Source organism: Phoxinus phoxinus (assembly GCF_949152265.1).
Source record: "Phoxinus phoxinus genome assembly, chromosome: 6".
NCBI lineage: Eukaryota > Metazoa > Chordata > Actinopteri > Cypriniformes > Leuciscidae > Phoxinus > Phoxinus phoxinus.
Genome location: NC_136881.1, coordinates 23,003,551 through 23,024,672, shown reverse-complemented (window position 1 = coordinate 23,024,672; position 21,122 = coordinate 23,003,551). Strand labels below are relative to the sequence as shown.

General features: G+C 42.7%; 1 protein-coding gene across 1 annotated transcript in view; it reads left to right on the top strand.

The window, feature by feature from the left end:
- cckbra (cholecystokinin B receptor a) overlaps positions 1 to 11,752 on the top strand; it is a 48,111-nt gene extending 36,359 nt beyond the window's left edge. Inside the window, exons 4-5 of the mRNA XM_079615224.1 lie at positions 8,764 to 8,891; positions 10,132 to 11,752. Of these exons, the coding sequence (XP_079471350.1) occupies positions 8,764 to 8,891; positions 10,132 to 10,667 (664 nt within the window). The 3' untranslated portion in view covers positions 10,668 to 11,752. The remainder of the gene's footprint in view (positions 1 to 8,763; positions 8,892 to 10,131) is intronic.
- Positions 11,753 to 21,122: the final 9,370 nt, after the last annotated feature.

The following is a 21,122-nucleotide window of genomic DNA, read 5'->3' as shown; positions in this document are numbered from 1 at the left end:
AACAAAGGCTAATTGTATGAAAATAAGAGCCAGTTTCAACGGTCAGACCGTTTCATACACTGTAAACCTGAATAAGTTGGCAGAACTCAAAACATTTCAGGCAATCAATTGCCTCAAATTTTTTAAGTTATGAAATTCAAAGTTTAAGTAAGTAGACCTAGCAGATTTTTATTTTGTACTCATACATTTTAATTGTTCTTAACTTGAAATGTTTGAGTACACAAGTTCATACAATTAACTTAAAACTTTCATGTAATCTCAATGTGAACGCTTTTACATTGTATACATTTATACAAGTATACATTTCTTAACAGCCCAGCAAGCAAATATTATGATATAAAGTTATTTGGCGTAGGCTCCGTCTATAGCTCGCAATCCGAGGGAACGGAATCTGCATTTCCTGCCTGAAGACGAAGGCAGGGGCGCAGCCGACCCCCCGGGAGGTATGGGAAGGGACCATCTTGGTGGTGGTGGGGAGGATGTAGGGGAAGGCACAATCCTGGTGGTGGTGGTGAGGATGGAGGTGAATGAAAGCATCAGCATCTGCGAACTCAGACATGTGTAAGGACCGATATTTTATACTACAAGTATTATAACACGATTGGATAGATGAGAAGGTAATAAGTGACGTAACAATTGAGTCTTCACAGCAGAACCTATGCTAAAGCTTTCACTTACGGGGACTTTTTACTGTACAAACTATATATTCTATCCCCCTACACTAACTGTACCTCTAAACCTACCCATCACAAAGATATATCACAGAGATATGGAATAATAGTTAATACTAATTAAATAAATGTCTAAGGGGGCTTTCACATTGGCAGTTTAGTTCGGAACGGGGCATGGTTCGCATGAAAATTCGCTAATGTGAATACTGTCATGTGGACCCGGGTGCGCATTGGGTTACTGAACCCGAGACTACCTGAAGGAGGTGGTCTGAGTTCGGTTGCTCCCGAACCGTGCCGCGGTTCGCATGAATGTGACAGCAACACGGACTTGGTAGAAAAATAATAAAAAGCGCACAGTTTGGAAGGTCCGTGTCTGTTCCAGTTATTATATGTAAAATATAGTTTAGCCAGTGAGCAAACATTACAATATTGATTCGTGTTCTGTTCCTATTATGCGCTGTGGGGGGCGCCGGGAACAATCGCGCTCAGGCTCGGACTGCAGCAAACGAGCCCAGTGTGAAAGCCCCCTAATAAAGGTTGGTTTAAAAGACTCAATTAATTACATTTTCCCATTATCTTTGACCTAATCTAAATCGAGAAATATTTACGGTTAATAAATTGTTAACAAAGCATAAAAAAATTATCTAACTCATATGAACTAATTAAACAATATAATTGGCTTAATTACAGTGACAATGAATGAACAATTCACTATTTGTATATAGCATATTAATATATTAACAATGTAGAGACAAAAATAACGCAAGAAGTGCTCAAAATACAAAGTTCAGGCATTGCTCAGAGTAGCATAAGCCAAACAAGGGAGGATTAAAGGAAGAGGTTTTTTTTTTTTATGTCAAGTGCTCACGGAAAAGATGAGTTTTCAGTTGTCTTTTGAATGTAGTTAGGGAATCTGCATTCCGGACGAGGGTAGGGAGATCATTCCACCAGCAAGGAACCATGAATGAGAATGTTCTGGAGAGTGATTTTGTGGCTCTCTGTGATGGTACCACGAGTCGTCGCTCATTGACCGATCGCAAGCTTCTGGTAGGGATACTCGTAGGAGCGAGTGAAAGTAGGAGGGAGCTGAGCCTGTGGTCGATCTGTAAGCAAGCGTCAATGCCTTGAACTTGATGCGAGCAGTGAGTGGTAGCCAGTGCAGAGAGATGAACAGAGGAGTGACGTGGGCCCTTTTGGGCTCGTTGAAGACAAGACGGGCTGCAGCATTCTGGATCATTTGTAGAGGTTTAGTTGCTCATGATGGAAGACCAGCCAGAAGAGCATTGCAGTAATCAAGCCTAGAGATAACCAAGGCCTGGGCGAGAAGTTGTGTTGCATGCTTAGTTAGGAAAGGCCTGATCTTCCTGATGTTGTGCAGTGCAAACCTGCATGATCGAGCTGTCTTTGTGATGTGGTCTGTGAAGGTCAGTATTACTTGCTAATTAATCAGAGTTTCTTGTTAGTTAATAGTAGTTACTAGAGTGTTAATATTGCATTACTGATTTTTTCCTGTGTAGTTATTCATTAATGATGGAACAATATTCTAAAGTGTTACCAACACTAGTATTATCTAACATCATTCCAGTGCTCAAAGTTCTACAAAACTCATGAATACAGCTAAACAAAACATGGCAAACCAAACAATATAACAACAAACACAATATACACATGAAAGACACAACTTAACAACATGTACCAGAGTGAAATTGAACAGCATCGTTCATAGTAATGGTATGGATCAGCATGTGTGCAATTCTAAACAGAATTTGTAAGAAAAAAATGTCTAAACAAGCAGTCCCTGCTGAGGCAATTAATAAAACTAAGACAAACACAACCATGCTGTATAGCTAGGACAAACGGCAGGATCAAAATAGCACAAACCCGCATAAACCAGAGCCTGGAACAGCATGGAAATACATGCTGATTTAAGCTGGTCTGTGAACAGGGGACCTGCTGTCAGGAATCAACTCTAAATGCAGCAAGACCCAACTGCATCACAAGAGCAATTAAATCTTGCTCATTAATTGTGAAACTAAGGCCCAAGCCTTGTATAGTATCCATCATGCCTCTCTGTTCAGTTATCCATATCAGGTACATCATCGGCCAAGAGTTTTTTTTTTTTTTTTTTTTTTTTTTTTTACATTTATTTGTTAAAGGTGCTGTAGGGAGTTTTTCTACTAAAATGAATAAAACATTTTTTATTACATGTGTTTGAAGGGGTTGCAATCTCACAATAAAATTATCCACTTGGCGGCTTTGCTATTACCTCTGAAAGCAAGTATTCCTACTTCTATGTGATGCTCCGGGTCGGATTTGCCGCGAAATCCAGTGACGTGACTGAGACCTGAATGCTCACTCCCAAGCGTCTCGCCTCTCGCCTCGTCTACTGACTTTGCACTCAACAGCGACGACACTGCAACTTTATGACATGGAGTCTGCTAATACTAGGAAACGACTAGCTCAACACAGACTCCAACACAAACTCCACATAATAATAAAAAACAAAAGAAAGAACGCGCACGAGTACTCGCTTGTAAACGTATTGATAAATACTGAAACATCACCGCTAGATGCCGCTGAAAACTCCATACAGCACCTTTAAGCACATAAAAGCAACACAAGTTGGCCAAAGTGCTGTGGATGTCTAAAAACACTCAACAAACAGTACTCAACACAAAACACTGGGTCAATATACAACCCTGATCAGTATCCTGTAACCTAGGGGCAACTGTATGCCACAGCGTAGAGGTGTGTTTTCAACATAGATTTAAAACATTCTAATGAGTCACAGGATCTGATATGCAGAGGAAGACTATTCCAAAGACGCGGGGCTGCCACAGAAAATGCACAATCTCCATTGATTTTCAACCATGATTTGGGAACATGTAGGAGCAAACTCTGGAATGATCTTAGGGGTTGTGCGGAATAATGATGCTGTATCTGTATCAGACGTGCTATATACTCTGGAGCAAGACCATGCAAACCTTTAAAAACCATGGTCAAAACTTTATATTGGACTCTAAATTCAACAGGAAGCCAGTGCAAATATGCCAGAACCGGTGAAATCCTAGACCATTTCCCAGTGCCTGTCAACAGTCTGGCTGTTGCATTTTGCACCAGCTGTAACCGTAATAGCAACTTTCTAGATAATCCTAAATTGTCACGCAAGGGACTGTTCTACAGAGACATAGAGGTTCAGGTCTACTGAGTAGCCGAGAGAGAGAGGCAGACAGGTATGTAGTGAACAAAGGGGTTTATTATACAGAGGTACGGAGATAACCAATAGATGAGTCTGGAGGGTGATGAAGAAGGTTCAGGACAGGATATGGAACTTAGCTGGTGGTTCAGATGGATCAGGTTATGGCAGGTAGAAGATAATGGCTGAATCACTGGATATGGCAGGTTGAAGACTGATGAAGGTAGACGGAGGTTCAGGTTCAGGTTCAGGTTCAAGTGTCTGTACGTCTGGTAAGGATGAGATCAGACCCAGAAGTGAGGGGAAAGAGACACTTTATGGACCTGATGATGGGAGACAGGTGAAGGTGATCAGTGATTGAAGAGTGCCTGCAGGTGAGGGCCAGGAAGGATGATGGGACTTGGAGTGAAGAGGAGGAGCTTAGGTGGTGACTGTGACAGTACTCCCCCCTCCCGGGAGGCGCGACCTCGCACCGTAAAGAAGGAGATGAAGGAGGAGGTTTGGGAGGAGGAAGAGGAGCAGGCGACGGGCTGGAAACAGGGCTAGGCACAGGGCTGAAGACAGGCAGGTACCAGGCAGAAGGAGGACTAGACGGACTGACGAGCCATGGTGGAGCCGATGGAGGGAGGAGCCACGGAGGCAGAAGTGCAAGGGGTTTGGTGGCGATGACAGACAGAGGCAGAACCGATGGCAGGGTATGACAGGGAGAAGACGAAAGTTTGCTAGGACACGGTGGAGCAGAGGGTTCAGAGTGACAAGGGGAATCCACAGGCTCAGGCGACCGAAGTGTAGATGGGGGTACTGAAGGGCGCGGTGGAGACAGAGGGACTGAGGACAAAGGATAAGCAGAAGGGAGAGAGGAGTCCAAGGGAGCCGGGGGAACGAAGGGACGAGGCGAAGCCAGAGGAGAGAAGTCCAGAGGCGAGGGGAAATCTACAAAGGGACCAAAGCGAATCCGGGGGGACGAGGGAGCCTGGTGGAACTGGTGAACTGAAGGACCACGGTGGAGCTGAGGGAGGTAAGAGCCAAGGGTGAGACAGTGGAGCGATGGGACGTGAGCGATGGGATTCTTCCAGAACGAGTCACCACTGAATGTTTGTCAGTGTAACAATCCACTTTAGGGGACTGTGGTTGCTGCATGCATCCTTCAGTACTGGATGGTTTTGTGAGTGCCCCAGAGTCACTACATTGAAATCCCCCTCCAAGTCAGCTGGAGGGGGTTCTAAGACATGAAGGAGATGCCGTCTGTTCCTTATGCACTTGCCACCCTGTGATGTGAAGGCGTAGCTATTTGGTTAATGAGCAGGGGTATTGAAAACCACAAGCTGATGAGCATTTCTATCATAATAGCCTTTACCCCTCATTCTTTGCTTTGTGATAGTTTTTTTCAAATTAGTGTGGACAACATGCTGAAGCATGGCCTTGGTCAGTGGGAGGAAAGTCCTGGTTTGCCTGGAAAAAAGCTTTTGTGCAGGGCATGGTACGCCATCTCGGGTAGATTATGAACATGGAGAAGAGCAGCACGGATGTCAGTATGGTCGCGGGAACAAACTGCTGCGAATATGCTAAAAGTCCCGTGTGTGCCAATCAAACAGGTCAGCAACCGTGAAAGACCAGGGAAGATCCAGAATTTCATGCTGCAGTAGTTCTTTCATCTAATGCAATTTGAGAGCATTGCAGGGTCCGCAACAAGTGACTTCATTGACGATATCAGTATACATTGATGGCCAGTACATACTTTCCTTAGCCATCCGCTTGGTCTCTGTGATGCCAGGATGGCCCTGATGTAGCTGTCCAACATAAAACTTCTTTCATTGTGGGTGGGATCATAAATATTTTCTTTACAAAGTAGCAAGTCGTCCTGAATTGTCAGCTCATCTCTCGTTGAAAAGAAGGGACGCAAGGTATACGGATGTTCTTTTGAGGTGGCTGGCCAACCATTCCTAATAATATCAGAAAGCTGTTGGCATGTGACATCTTTTTGCACGGCAGCCCTGAATTCATCCATTCGACGGGAAGACAGTACTTGGATGATCATGATTTACAGCAGATCATCAGTGAGTTGTGGAAAGATGTGGAAAGGTGGTCTTGGGACAATGCATCAGCGACGAACAATTCCTTTCCATGTTTGAAGATCACACCTAAGTGGTAATGATGCAGTTCCATCATCATACCCTGTAAGTGGGGTGAGGCATATATGGAGTGGCTTTTTTAATGTGGTTATTAAGGGCTGATGATCAGTTTCTATAGTGACAGGATGGCCGTAGATAAAGTGATGCGAATGCTACAGGCCGCCCTCGCTGTAAGCATACGTCACCAAGGGCATGTTAAGAGGCAATATCCAAGAGAACCACAGGTATGGACATATCAAAATACTGCAGAACTGATTTGCCAAAAGCTTCGTCATGAGGCTAATGCCAGTACCACTCCGAATCCTAAAAAGCAACAGTCTCAAAGAACCAGTGATGTCACTGAAGGAATTAATTTTGACAAGTAATTTGTCATAGCCAAGAACTGACGCAGTGCTTGTTTGTCCTGAGGTGTTGGAATGTATTGATGTATTGATGGGAATATATTTCAAATACAATAAATTATACTTTTTTTAAGTGGGGTTGAATTGGCTCTATCACTCTCTCTCCTCTCCACCTATAGCTAGTGTGTGGTGAGCGCACTGGCGCTGTTGTTCTGTGGCTGCCGTCGCATAATTCAAGTGGATGCTGCACACTGGTGGTGGTTGAGGAGAGATTCCCTTTAATGATTGTAAAGCGTACAGTAGATGTACAGTACAGTAGTCCATATGAAAGCGCTATATAAATGCCTCATTTATTCATTCATTCATTCATTAATTCAACTAAAGGGGTCAAGACTTGCTCTATGTGTCTCTGTCCTTCAAAAACTTTTATGGTGTCAGAGGTGGGATACAATGGCCCAGGGACTTTGTCGTGTCAATCCATTGGATTTAGATGACAACATTTCTGATAACTGGAAGAAGTTTGAAAATGAATGGCACATATGGACCTGTCAGATAAATCAAAGAAGGTACAAGCCTACATGTTGTTAAACCCAGCCGGTCCCGAAGCGGTTGATAAATCTGAAACATTTGTCTATGCAGTCGGGGAAGATCATGAGGATCCAGAGGTACTTCTAACTAAATTCTCTGAATTGTGCTTATCTGCAAAAACCCTCCCCCCCCCCCCCCCCCCCCCCCCCCAAAAAAACGTGTTTTGCTCTGTTTAAATGAGAAAAAAACTTCAAACATCACGCAGGTATTATTAGAGATCACACAGTATACATTTGTTTTGCATAAAAAGGTGCTTCCCAATATCACACCCTCATCTCTTATATCTACTTCATGGTCAGATTATTATTGCTTTTATTGCCTTTGTGCTGGAGCTCATAATGAATTTGAAAGCCACACCGGAAACAAGAGGAGAGAAAAGTGTCTTTGATATCAGATAAGTGCAACATGGAAAGGAGCTGCAAGCACAAAGCTGTCTGATAGATGAAAAAGATCAGAGGAACAGGGTAGCATGCTTTCAGGGAACACCCCCACTCTGTCATTTCATTGAATATTATAAAATTATATCATATTACTGGATACAGCTTTTTCATTTAAATTTTGACATTCAAGTATTGAACCTGAACCTGTTTAAAGGTTTGCGTTCTCAAGCCCCCAAACACTGTTGTCATGCAAATGAGCGGCCGGAACACATAAAAAGTTTTCTGTTTTCTGTTGAAACGGTGTTGTATAAGCAGCTTCTAAGTTAGTAACTAATGATCTTTGCAATGGAAGTGAATCAATCAAAAACTTACATTAACTGGACAATAACTTTATTCTAAAGCTGCTGTAAAGCCAAAATAATAGCTGTTTCTTTAATTTCTTATTATCACTGTAAAGCTGATTTGTAAACTATCTATATTGTTAAAAGCAATCTATATTGTAAAAATGAAGGTGACTTGACTTATTGCATTGTCCTATTACATGCCAGAGCTGACCATCACACAACATCATTTTAAATATGATGTGACTGAGTCTGTAAGCTTTCGTTGTTCTTTGCAAATAATTCAAATTGACTGCAAAAGTTATTTAAACAATATTATAATGCTGTTGTACTGAATATCACCACAGCCACAGGTGATCAAAGCTATATTTATTACGTTCAGAATTTCGTACAACAGTTAATTTTGTGTGACACTTTTGAAATACTTGATTCTGTGTGGTCACTTGTGGTATTCAGTGTTCATATGATATTCAGTAATAACTATATATCATACTGCTCATGATGTGGGTAACTGAAATAATTTTGCATCTTAATTATCAACTGTGTGGACAATAACCTCAGAGGACTTCAGTATAAATATTATTGTATCACTTGTTGCTTCAGTATGTTGATTGTTTTGTTTGACTTTTTTTCTTAGATTAAGTTTTAAGATAATATTCAGGAAAGATAATAACAAAAATAGTTCCAAAAGAAGCCAAAGAATCAAGCTTTTCTTGTCACCAAGTGACAAACAGATTGAATTTTAAGTAAAAAGACAGCCATTATTCTCTCTCATAGCATTCTACTCTTCCACTCTGTGGCACTGTTCTCTGGGTTGGTTTCTTAAATATAGTATTCTTATTATAAGAGAACTTCAACTGAACCTCAGATCTTCTGGTTTTTACAATTCCCTTAAGCTTATGACATTTTTGGAAAATGCAGCACAGTACGCTATCACCTCTCATCTCTCGGGTTCTCATTTGTTTACTACTGAAATGTATTCCTTTGGTTTCATTGTTATACTTACGGTCTTGCTTAAGTATAACAATGAAAAGTCAATAACAAACAAAGTATTATCTGTATTGAATCACTGCCTTTTCATTTACAGATATTTTGCTTTCTTTCTCTCTGTTAGGTACGTCTTGTTGCTCTTCATTTTATTCTTCATCCCAGGTGTGGTGATGATTATTTCCTACGGTCTCATATCCAGAGAACTTTACAGAGGGATTCAGTTTGAACTGGAGCAGAAGAAAGACTTTAGTGGTATGAATCTTCTTTTCTTCTTTGTAAAATACTTTCATTAAGCCCTTGAAGCCCTGAGTAGTCTGAAGCATGCCTGTTCACCTTGATGGACCACCTGGAAAACTTCTAAAAGATTCCACTTGTTTAGCCACCAGGCATTTTCCATTTACCAAATGTTTTTCTGCTAGCACTTGAATCCAATTTAAAATTATCCTTTGGATGTTACCTGTGACTTGGATTTCCTGTAGTGAGCCAGTGAAGCCAGAATGTAAATATAATTTACATTTACTGGCTATAGTGTTTAGGCTACTGAATTCATGTGTGCCAAACAGCCAGTCAAAATTTTTGTCATGTCATCATTTGAGACCTTTCTTTTTTAGAAGAAAAGTTTTTGCATGATGTAACTGCTACGAGTTAGGTGGCTTGCTTTCTTTGGCATTCTCAAAGGCTCAACAGACTATTGCCTTCTCTTCCCATTTTGTGTTAGAGGCTGCTTGACCCAAATCTCCCATGGCGAGGACTGAATGCACTAAGGTCATGCTGAGTACCTCCCTGTGTGTTAAGGTTATTTGTGCACTGATGTGCTGGAAGTAAGTTCTTTCAGGGAGAAGCTTTAGACAACTTCAGTGAGGTGGAAAGGGGTACTTCTGAGGGCATTGCAGTTAAAGACCTCCACAGGTACCTTTTATTAGAAGTGTCCCTCAAAAAGTAGGCTACTATTTGTACCATTGCTGGGATCAAATAAATGAGGCTGGGAAAAAAACGGGAGTGAATACTGAAGTTAATATTTTGTAGAACTCAGAGTAGGGACATGCAGAACAAGATCTTTACATATTTAAACAGGCTATTTATACAGGTTGTTATTTTCCCTACTTTGTTAATCCCTTGTATCAGGTCCACGCAGAGTGTTACAAGATACTTATATAAATGAACCTTCCCATCCTCATAATGTTATTGTGCCCAGCAAAACCCTTTAAGCTTTAAAGTTTGTGTTCTTTGAATTCAACCAAGAGGTCAATCTGGGGCATTTAGATCCTCTGTTAGTTACAGGTCTTCTCATTATACAGATTCAAAAGTTAGAGTTCAGCAACCTTTGAACGCAGAGGATTGTGAAATGTCTTCTGCATTTCTTCCAGTCTCTCCATTTACTTTCATTCATGAGTATGGGTGTTAAACAGAAATACCATACAGTACATCTTCTTTTAGAAACGGAATAGAGTGAATGTACACCTTCTTAATTTCTTCACTTTTTTATTTACAGGCGTAAAGAATGGGTTGAATGGTGTAATGTCTCCTGGCCATGATGAGAGCGATGGATGTTACATCCAGGTCCCAAAGAAGCCCTCTGCTATAGAACTTTCTGCTCTGACCACCTCAGCAACCGTCAAGACAGACCGCCCACGGAGCAACACCTCAGAGGCTAAGCTTATTGCTAAGAAACGAGTGATACGAATGCTGATCATTATAGTTGCCATGTTTTTCGTATGCTGGATGCCTCTGTACTCAGCCAACACCTGGAAGGCTTTTGACCAAAAGTCAGCCCAGCGCACTCTTTCCGGAGCTCCTATCTCCTTCATTCAGCTGCTGTCCTATACCTCAGCCTGTGTCAACCCTATTATCTACTGCTTCATGAACACCCGCTTCCGCAAGGCTCTCATTGTCACCTTTGGGTGTTGCAAGCGGCCGTGCCACAACCGGAGGAAGAGGAGGGAAGGTGATGATGAGATCACTGGGGTCACAGGGGCATCCATAACAAAGTTCAGTTATACCACCGTTAGCACGGTAGGACAGTGTTAGCATTAGCATTGCAGGTGTCTCCAGTTTGAGCTGTGTGCTTGTGACATTTACTGCTTGTTTAGGAGTTTAGATCACCAGATGTGGTGTTCTTTTTCATGGTGTCAACATGCTTTGTTCAGTGTGTCAGTGTTCATTTTTATTTGGAAAAAATACCTCATTTGTCTGTTCTTTCTGGCCAAAGTCAGTGTGTCTTTCTATGGTTGTGTCTTCAACTTTTAGCATTGTGATACAATCAAAAGGTGCGGTACATGGGATGTGCAAAGATGTAGCTTTATTTTTATTGTGTAAAATCTTATCATGCATGGGATTTGTTAGTAGGGAAATACCATAGACATATTCTTGTATCTTTGATGTTATGGAACCAAATACTGCATGTAGCATGATCAAACAATAGAGTACTGGTAAATAGCTGCTTTCTGACTACAAAATGATAGAGCTTTTATTGTCTATTTTAAGAGTTGTGATGTGTTGTGTTTGTCTATTGTTTAAACAATACAAATCAGAGTCGTGATGTCTGTATTTTTTGTTCACTGTTTTGTTAGTTGTAAAATAGAATCTTTAATGAGCTTTTCTTAAATGACCCCACTGAGTCCTTCTATTGTATATTCTGATAATAACAGCATCAAATGGTCTTGTAGGAGACAATGTTTAATCTGTGCTCCTTCTTTTTTGATGCACATCTCCTACAAGTTATCCTTCATGAAGATGTATCAGGTGAACAAGACAATTCAGTCATCAATGGAATAATTGGTCTATTGGAAATTTTAATCCCAGCTGATGTTATCAAATGGTCAATAAACTGCATGACCAACGCTATCTCACGGCCAATTCGTACGAATGATTAAAAGGTGTCTAATTCATACGACCCCACTCGTACGAATTTGTATGATTTGTCTAAACCCACGTGATGGGTAGGTTTAGGGGCAGGTTCAGGTGTAGGTAATTCATACAAATTCACGGAAAAAAATACTAACTCGAAAAATATGTATGATTTATAATTTTTGAAAGAATTTTACTCGAATTAGGCATTTGGTAAAATTTGTACGAATTGCCGTTTGGCATGACATGTTGGAATTTTTTGAAAGACAAACTAGATGCTCAGGGAAATAATAAAATAAAAGGAAAATAATAAACTGTAGAAGGAAGTTTAATGTGATTGCCTTGGAGGCAATAATGTTGTAATACACATTCTAGCAAATCTACATAAAACAAACAAACTTCAGTCTTTATTAAATTGGTGTTCCTTTTTGCTGAAGCTGATGAGACTCCTGGGATATTCGGCTTCTTGCCTGGCCCAAACGAAGCCTCTTTGAATATATGAAAGGCAAGCTAAGCTCTTGTTTGTGCTGAAATTAATTCATTCAGTGGTTCATGCTAAACATGAAAGCTGGATCTGCACAGCAATACCAAGTGCTTTAAAATTCAACCTCAAAAGGACGCAAATGAGATGTGTATGTGCTTATACTTGGTTTATATGGTTAACCAATTGAGATTGTGGGAATGCTTGTATGGACATATTTTATACGTAAAAGTAAGTTGGCAGTTGGAAGTTGCCCCAGTTTAATTTTTGTGCTACCTAATATGTATTGAAAAAAATATTCTCACTCAGATTAGGGAATCATGATGAAGTTGGTCTAGTTGGTATGATAAACTTTAGTTTAGGGTCCAATTCTGACTATTAACTAACTATTAATTATGTTTTGGGTAGGAATTGGGTAGGATTGAGGGATGTAAAATATGATCATGCAGAATAAGGCATTAATATGTTATTTATAAGTACTAATAATTAGCCAATGTCCTAGTAATATGCATGCTAATAAGCAACTAGTTAATAGTGAGAATTTGGACCCTAAATTAAAGTGTTACCATAAAGTTTAGAAATAAAAACCACACATTAAAAATAAGTAATTTTGTTAAGCCATTACAAATAGGCTTTTTTAGAAATATAAGCAGGCTTTTGATTATTTCTTAGTAACAACAGATCAACTCTATAGAAAAAAAGTTTAACACATACTCAACAAATATAAATTTAACTTTATTTCTAACAATATATCAGTGAGAATAGATAAAATAAAAATTAAATGACAAAATGCAGCCTGTATAGACAAATGCCCAGGTGGCAAATGAGAGGTCCAAAACACAATTCACCTTTGGCTAAGCCCCGCCCCCCTTAGTTACTGTTGCTACCTCCGACAACTTCATCTGGGCTCTGGTTTGGTATCAACATGGCTTATGCTGTCACGGCTCTTCCTGCTGAAATTTTATCAAACTTTTATAAAGCAGCAAATAAAGTGTCCGATAGAAGTAGGCAAAAGGGGCTCAGTATGCGCTCGAAGGCTATATTCATGACATACCGGCGAAACGCTAGCAATAACAAGGCATCCAAATATATAGGGAAAAGCATAACGGTCACAGTCAAAAAATGGACCACCGCATATCCTAATCGAGACGGAGGCTGTGACTAACAATATCAGGAGAAACACTGTTCATGCAAAGCTGGGTAGGTCTCTATTCACTTCTATATTCGTTATTTTTTTACAAAGCAAACGGACTACGCGAGTATAAAGTTGTATTTATTAGCAGCGTGTGCTAGCGTATCAACAATTAAGGCAGATAACCGAAATCATAACCTAAACCAGCATAAAACTGTATAACTAGTATAACTTCACAGTAAGGTTAAAAGCTAAATGTATCTTAGAGCACAAAAGTGTGCTTGTTGATCCTTGAGGGGTTTCGCTGACTGTGAGGACGTCCATACAGTATCCAAAGACGACACTTGTCAGGATTTGACTTCGGTTTTGGGAAGGGGAAAAAACGGACACCCCCCTCCAACCTCTCTGGGAAACGCGTATCTGTGTTACAAATGCCCCAGGCACAACGTTTAACCATATTTTTAATAAAACTACGACGTAATAGCCTGCCGAGACCAAAAATATGAGCCGCCTGCGTTGAAGTTAATGGAGCGCCGTGAAAAAGTGTCGGACCCTCTGTGGGAGCTCGTTCTTGGCTGCACTGTGATTGGTCAATCTACATTCTAGGGCGTGGCTTAGCCAAAGGCGAATTGAGTGTTTTTGCAGGCCTCTATAAAATGGTTGTTGTTTTTTAAAATGGTTTTGTGAATAACACGCTTGCTCGAAAATCTTGCTTGGCAGAGCGTAAGAGAATTAGGTAGAAGAAAAGAGCTGTACACATGTGCACATGCTCCCTCCATTAGAATTAGAATCTTTCACAAGGATAACTTTGAGGGTCAGAACTAGCTCATAGCTTCATAATTTGTTTATGTGCCCCCAGGATATACAGTGAGAAAATACTTCAGTGCGTACACACCCTCCCCTATTTCATTTCTGTCTTCTTCTTTCTTTATTATCACTCCCTACTTGCAATTTTTCTTTTTATCGATCAGTTTTTCCTCTCTCTCCATTCCTTCTAAAGGACCACCTGGGCATGTGGCAGACCTATATCAAACAAAAGTCTTGGGGACAAACAGAAAGTGTTATTTCTCACTCAGACACACAACCTGTCTGCTAAGCAGCAGCTGTTATTTATCTTGTTGTCAGTGACATCCACCAAAAGCTACAGTTGAACTAGTTCGTCTTGCAGGTTTTTGTTTGGGTAGATGGCTGTTAACATAAGTCTGGTCATTTATTTCAAACCATGCCAACAGAGGATATGGTATGGATCCTGTTTCCAAGACAACCATTCATACATTGAAGAATAGCTTGATTAGGACCGAACGAAACAATAAGTAAAAAATAGAACCTGGTTGAAATGAAAGCTACCTGAATGAATAAATAACAGCTAAACAAACAATTACTTGGGAATAGTTGTAGATAATTAGACAACAAATAACAAATAGCTACATTCAGAAATTCATCTGTTACCCCAATCAAGCTTGACATGGAGTATTTAGCAAGTCTAATGAAAGTGCCACTTTGGATGTTTGGCAGGTTAAACAGGAATAGGTTACCAGTTGTCCCACCTTCTGACCTTGTTCAGAGAAGATTGCTCATATGTGACCCTGGATCACAAAACCAGTCACAAGTCGCACAGGTATATTTGTGGCAAATACATTGTATGGGTCAAAATTATCAATTTTTCTTTCATGCCAAAAATCATTAGTATATTAAATAAAGATCATGTTCCATGAAAATATTTAGTAAATTTCCTACTGTAAATCTATAAAACATTAATTTTTGTGAGTGAATGCAGCATAATTGCGATCATAAATGGACAACTTTAAAGGCGATTTTCTCAATGTTTAGATTTTTTTGCAGCGCTGTTTCTGTGGCAGATGTAAACGAGCACTAACAGATTGATAATTATGCAGTGTGTCAAAGTTTCTCTGCTCTAAATTGTTCTCTTTGAGGAATTATCCTCTGCTAGTTCTCTTATTAAATATTCAAAAATGTGTTGTATTTCTAGTGTGCTTTGTGATCTGTATAATTTTACCAAAACATAGCAAGATATTATATAATGTACTGTCTTTAGGGTTTATTTTTTGACATGTAAATACAATGACTCACTTTTATTGTGAATGGATATTTTTATGATAAATCTCTAAATGTAATTTTTGTTATCAATATCACATAATTTAAAAAGCACACTATGGGGTAGGGAAAACATTTAATGATTTATGGAAAAGTGTTTTTTTATAATTAATACATGCTGCCAAATTAACCACACAAACAAACATACCAGAAACACACATACCATAAACAAACAAACAAACAAACAAACAAACAAACAAACAAACAAACAAAATACACATCCAATATAAAAGCAAACTTTACTGGTCCTCTGAGATAGAGAGAATTTAGTTTAGCCAAGCACCATTCAACACAATTAAGTGATAAAGGTTGTTAAAATGCAGTGTATTGGCTAAAACACCCCAATACACCTTGGCCACCATAGCCTTAAATGAGGGAGAGAAAATGTAAGAAACTCTACAGTATCTGTCTGTCTGTCTGTCTGTCTGTCTGTCTGTCTGTCTGTCTCTCTCTCTCTGTGTGTGTGTGCGCACTTGTGTATATAAAAAGTTTTTTGTAGCAAATTGTCCTTTCATTTCGCCATTATCTAAATGTAAATGTGATTGATACATTTATCAGTACTTAGTATAGTTTGCAATTTTGTACTTTGTAAAAGTTATGTGACATTGTAATTTTTTCACATGTCTGAGATCCATTTTAGGCTTATTTATGTTCTTATTTCTTACATCTTGTGAAAATGACAGTGTCGACAGATTTTATTTAGGCATTTGTATGAAGCAAACTATAATATATGGGGTTGTTTCTCAAAGATTAATACTTTGAAGTAATATTTTCTCCCAGTGTTTTACTCTTCCATCTTCATAGTTGCTACTGTGATGGATGGGTTTCAAATGGCAAGCTTCTGGGCAGAGTTTTAAGTGTGCGTACACTATATGCATTGAATGAAAATTCTGTCTTCTGAACTGTAGGAATACACAGTGAACAGAAACAGAAAACGTTTCGGTTACGTATGTAACCCCAGTTCCCTGAGTAGGGAACGGAGATGCTACGTTGTGACAATGAATGGGGTTTTGCTTAGAAAGCCTCTCATCTTCGAGAAATAAAACCAATTGCTTTTCCTATGCAAATGGCAAGGAAATCTAGCCTAGCCAATCGCGAAAACTGCCGGTGGCATAACTCTGGCGTTGACGTCAACAGTGCTAGAGGAACTCAGGACTTCTCGGGGAGACTCACCTGAGGAGAATATCGCACGTATCCAGTCCGTGGAGTGGAATGGCGAGCAAGCGAAGACACCCGAGAAGATTCTAGTACCGTCTGGTTGAAGCGAGTACATGAGAGGACACTGGCTCCACTCGGAGATTGTAGAATCTTGCAAATGTGTTGGGTGTCGCCAAGCCTGCAGCTCTGCAGATGTCTGTTAGGGAGGCGCCATGCGCTAGAGCCCAAGAAGGAGCCTCACTCCGAGTGGAGTGGCCTTTACACCAAGGGAGCATGGTCGACCTTGCTGCTGGTATGCCAAAGCAATGGTGTCCACTATCCAGTGAGACAACCTTTGCTTGGAGAGAGCCTTTCCCTTCAGCTTCCCACCATAACAGACAAAGAGCTGGTCTGAGGTCCTTGAAACACTGCCTTCTGTCTACATAAGCACAGAGGGCATGTACTGGACAGAGCAGTGCCAAGGCTGGGTCTGCCTCATCCAGGGGCAGCGCTTGCAGGTTCACCACCTGTAGACAGGGTCAATTTTCACAAAATCAGAACCCCGAAGGCATTTTGTGATTATTTATATTATACAACATTTCTAGGGGTATTAAGGGGTGCTGAATCCAAATCTGCTGTATAAAGCAGAAAGGGGGTGGTAGGAACCTTGGGCACGTATCCAGGCCGGGGTCTCAGGATCAAGTGAGAGCGGGCCGGCCCGAATTCCAGGCACGATTCGTCAACCCGAAAATGCCTGCAGGTCCCCTACCCTCTTGATGCAGGCCAATGCAACCAAGAGCGCTGTCTTAACTGACAGGAACTTAAGCTTCACTGATTGCAGAGGCTCAAGGGAGCACTCTGCAGGGCAGTTAAACCCACTGAGAGGTCCCAAAAGGGAAGAAGAGGAGGGCGAGGGAACCTGAACCTGATCGCTCCTCTCAGGAACCTGATGATCAGGTCTTGCTTTCCTACGGACTTACCATCGACTGCAGCATGATGTGCGAAGTTAGCAGCAACATACACTTTCAGGGTGGAGGGAGACAGCCTTCACTCCAACCCTTCTTGTCGGATTGAAAGCACGACACTGATCGGGCATTTCGTGGGATCTTCTCTGTGAGAAGAGCACCAGTTGACGAAGAGGTTCCACTGCAACGCATAGGCATGTCTCATGGACGATGCTCTAACGGAAGTGATGGTAGCCACCACCGCTGGAGGTAGGGTACTCTAACCTTCCTGGTCCCGTCCAGGAGCTACACGTAGAGGTTCCAAAGATCGGGGAGAGGGTGCCATAGGGTGCCCCGTCTCTGAGAAAGGAGGTCCTTCCTCAGAGGAATTGGCCAGGGAGGTGCTGTCGCGAGGAGTACAAGCTCGTAGAGCCAGGTCCGGCTGGGCCAATATGACCTGCTTCTTGTCCTCCCTGATCTTTCACAGGGTCTGTGCAAGAGGCTCACTGGAGGAAACGCATACTTGCGGAGTCCCCGCGGCCAGCTGTGAGCCAATGCGTCTGTGCTGAGCGTACCCTCGGACAGGGAGTAAAACAGTAGGGGTGGGAATCTTTTACCATCTCACGATTCGATTCGATTCCGATTCTTGAGGGCACGATTCGATTCAAAATCGATTTTCGATTCAAAAAGATTTTCGATTCAAAACGATTCGATTCGATTTTATCCATAATGATTTCTAATCGGGTTTCTGATCATGATCTACTCTCATCTGCTTTGCTATACAGAATGACAAACGGAGACTTTAAAGTGTTTTTTTCACATTTATTAAGTTCAATTCTCAGGGAAGTGCCTTTTATCAAAAACATTGTCTGGTTCTCAATTGCTACTCATTAGTATCTAGCTATAAAATAAGTTGGAACAAAACAAAAGTGCTTCTTCATAATACAAAATGGTTGAAAATAGATGCAGTTTACCACAAATATCATGTAGAACACAACCGGTGAAGACAAAAAAACATCTATATTTCTCAGTCAGACACAGTAACTTAAAGAATAACAAGTTATGAAAATAAAGAGCTTCTTTCAAAATGAATAATAGTCCTACCCCTAAGCTACCTGGCGATGAAGCAGCGATAGACCAAGTTTTTTTTTTTTTTTTTTTTGCCCTCTCGGAGTTGGCAGGGAGTTTCGTGAAGCACTGCAGTGTGTGTTGGTCTGCAGCTGGCGGCTGACTGTACGTTCACACCGCCGCCGACTTGAGCTGCAAAAAAGCTATGGCCGGCCTGTCAAGGACGCTTGTCAAAAAGTACGGGGAATCTTGTTGACGCTTTGGCCGCTCTGACGTAGCAGCATTCACAATGAAATGTAAACAGAAAAAACAAGCAATGCATTCGGCAGTTTAGGATATCGCACAAGATTTGTCAACACAGAAACCATTTCATCACTGGAGAGTTTTTTTCCCGACACCATCGTATTAAATGATTTTGATTCATATGCGCGAGGGAGAGAGAGAGAGCAGACAGCGCTCGGTTGAGTGCGCGCGCGCGGCCGGCTCTCTCTCTCTCTGCTCGTTCTTATGCCCTGTTAAACTGACAGGACTTAAAACACACATTTGCTTCCTTTTTGTTTTAGTGATTTGCCGCTCACGTCCCGTTACAAAAATGGAGGCGAACAGCCAGCTGATTTTATTTATTTATTAAATCGATTCTTGGACATTTCAGATCGATTCTGAATCGTTGCCAATGAGAATCTAGATTCTTCTGTGAATCGATTTTTTTGGCACACCCCTATAAAACAGGTTGCAATGGGACGAGTCGTGGGAGGCAAACCGGTCTACCTGCGCGTCCCCGAACTGATCCCAAATCAACTGTGTCCATTCTCCAGGAAGAGGCTGAAGCCGTGAGAGCTTGTCGGCTGCACAGTTCAGGTCTTCCGGGATATAAATGGCTTGAAGCGACCTCAGAAGCTTCTGACTCCATAGGAGGAGGTGGCGGCATGTCCATTGCACATGGCGCCCCAGCCCGTGGTGGAGGCATCTGTTGAGACAACAACATGCCTGGAAACTTGTTCTAGGGGTACTCCGGCCCGTAGAAAGCTGAGGTTCGTCCATGGGGTGAAGGTCTGACAGCAGGTCGGAGTAACTGGTACTCGGAGCGTGCCTTGTTGCCATGCCCACTTCGGGACTCGATCGCAAGGCCAGAGCTGAAGCAGTCTCATATGAAGCAATCCGAGCTGCGATGCTGCGGCTGTGGATGCCATATGCCCCAGGAGCCTCTGAAATAACTTCAGTGGAACCACACTCTTGCCCTCAAACTGTCTCAGGCAAGTCAGCAGTGACATATGGCGACCGAGTCGAGTTCCATACCTAGAAAAGAGATCCTCTGCAGGGGGCAAAGTTTGCTCTTTTCCCAGTTGACCCGAAGGCCCAGACGAGCTAGGTGCCTGAGCACTAGGTTCCTGTTTTCGCAAACCTGGTCTCGAGAGTGAGCTAGGATCAGCCAGTTGTCGAGATGGTTCATGATGCGAACCCCGTGTTGCCGTAGCGGCACAAGGGCTGCCTGGACGACCTTCGTGAAGACGCGGGGAGACAGGGTTACCCTGAATGGGAGAACCGCGTACTGGTATGCCCGCCCCTCGAAAGGAAACCGTAGGAACGGTCTGTGTCGAGGAAGAATGGAGACATGGAAGTAGGTGTCCTTTAGGTCGATCGCAGCAAACAAATCCTGTGGCCGCACACATTTGAAAATGTGTTTGGCCGTGGCCATCTTGAACGGTAGCCTGTGTAGGGAACGGTTCAAGACTCGCAGGTCCAGGATTGGCCATAACTCACCGTTTTCTTCGGTACAATGAAGTAGGAGCTGTAGAACCCGGACTTCATTTCGGCTGGAGGGACAATCTCGGTCGCACCCTTCGCCAGTAGTGTGGCGACCTCCGCACACATGACAGGGGCATTGCCACCGACCATAGTATAGCGGACTCCCTGGAAGCGGGGAGATCATGCAAACTGAATCGCATAGCCGAGCCTGATGGTTCTCGCGACCCAGCGGGACAGGTTGGGAAGCTCTAGACAGGCTCCCAAGGACTGAACCAGCGAGGTCATGGGAACCACAGACGTACTCTCGGTGGGGCAATGAGGCGGAATGACGGGCCTGGACGTGGGAGGCGTAGCGTCCCGGGTGGTGGCACAGTCATAGCCGCATCCTAACAGAGGAGACCAGGGAAGGACCAGCGTTCCACGGGGGTTTGCTCTGACAGGAGTCTGGCGACAGAGGGGGACGAGAGTAGCGAGGCTCGTAAGCGGCGCACACTGCCGTCCGCGCCCTCTGGGGACTCAGAGATGGAAATGCCAGTTCTTTGGAAGAAGAAGTTCTCCCCACGGCCCTCCACCAGGGGAAGCAGTGGCCCTGCAACCACTTCCTGGAAAGAACTGCGACCCATCTCTGAGCTGCCCGTAACGGGGGCGCCACATCGCCTAGCGTCCGGCAGGCTGCGGGTTGGTAATGGGCTGGGGCGCCTTCCTGCGACAACCTCCACGGCGCGGCGCGGCCCGGCTGAAGGCTGCTGCTGGGGCCGGGCGGGAGGGGTGGAGTCGTAGGAGGGCGCCCTCAGCGGTGAGTGGACTGAGGCGTCTGAGCCGGCGGCTGGTGGCAGCAGCTGGCCGCGGGGTCAGAACATGTTTGATCGCCTCACTCTGCTTCTGGGCAGCCGAGAACTGTTGGGCAGAGTTCTTGACCGCACCGCCGAAGAGACCAGTCTGGGATATGGGGTAGTTGAGGAAGTGGGTTCGCTCAGCCTCGCGCATATCAACCAGGCTAAGCCAGAGGTGTC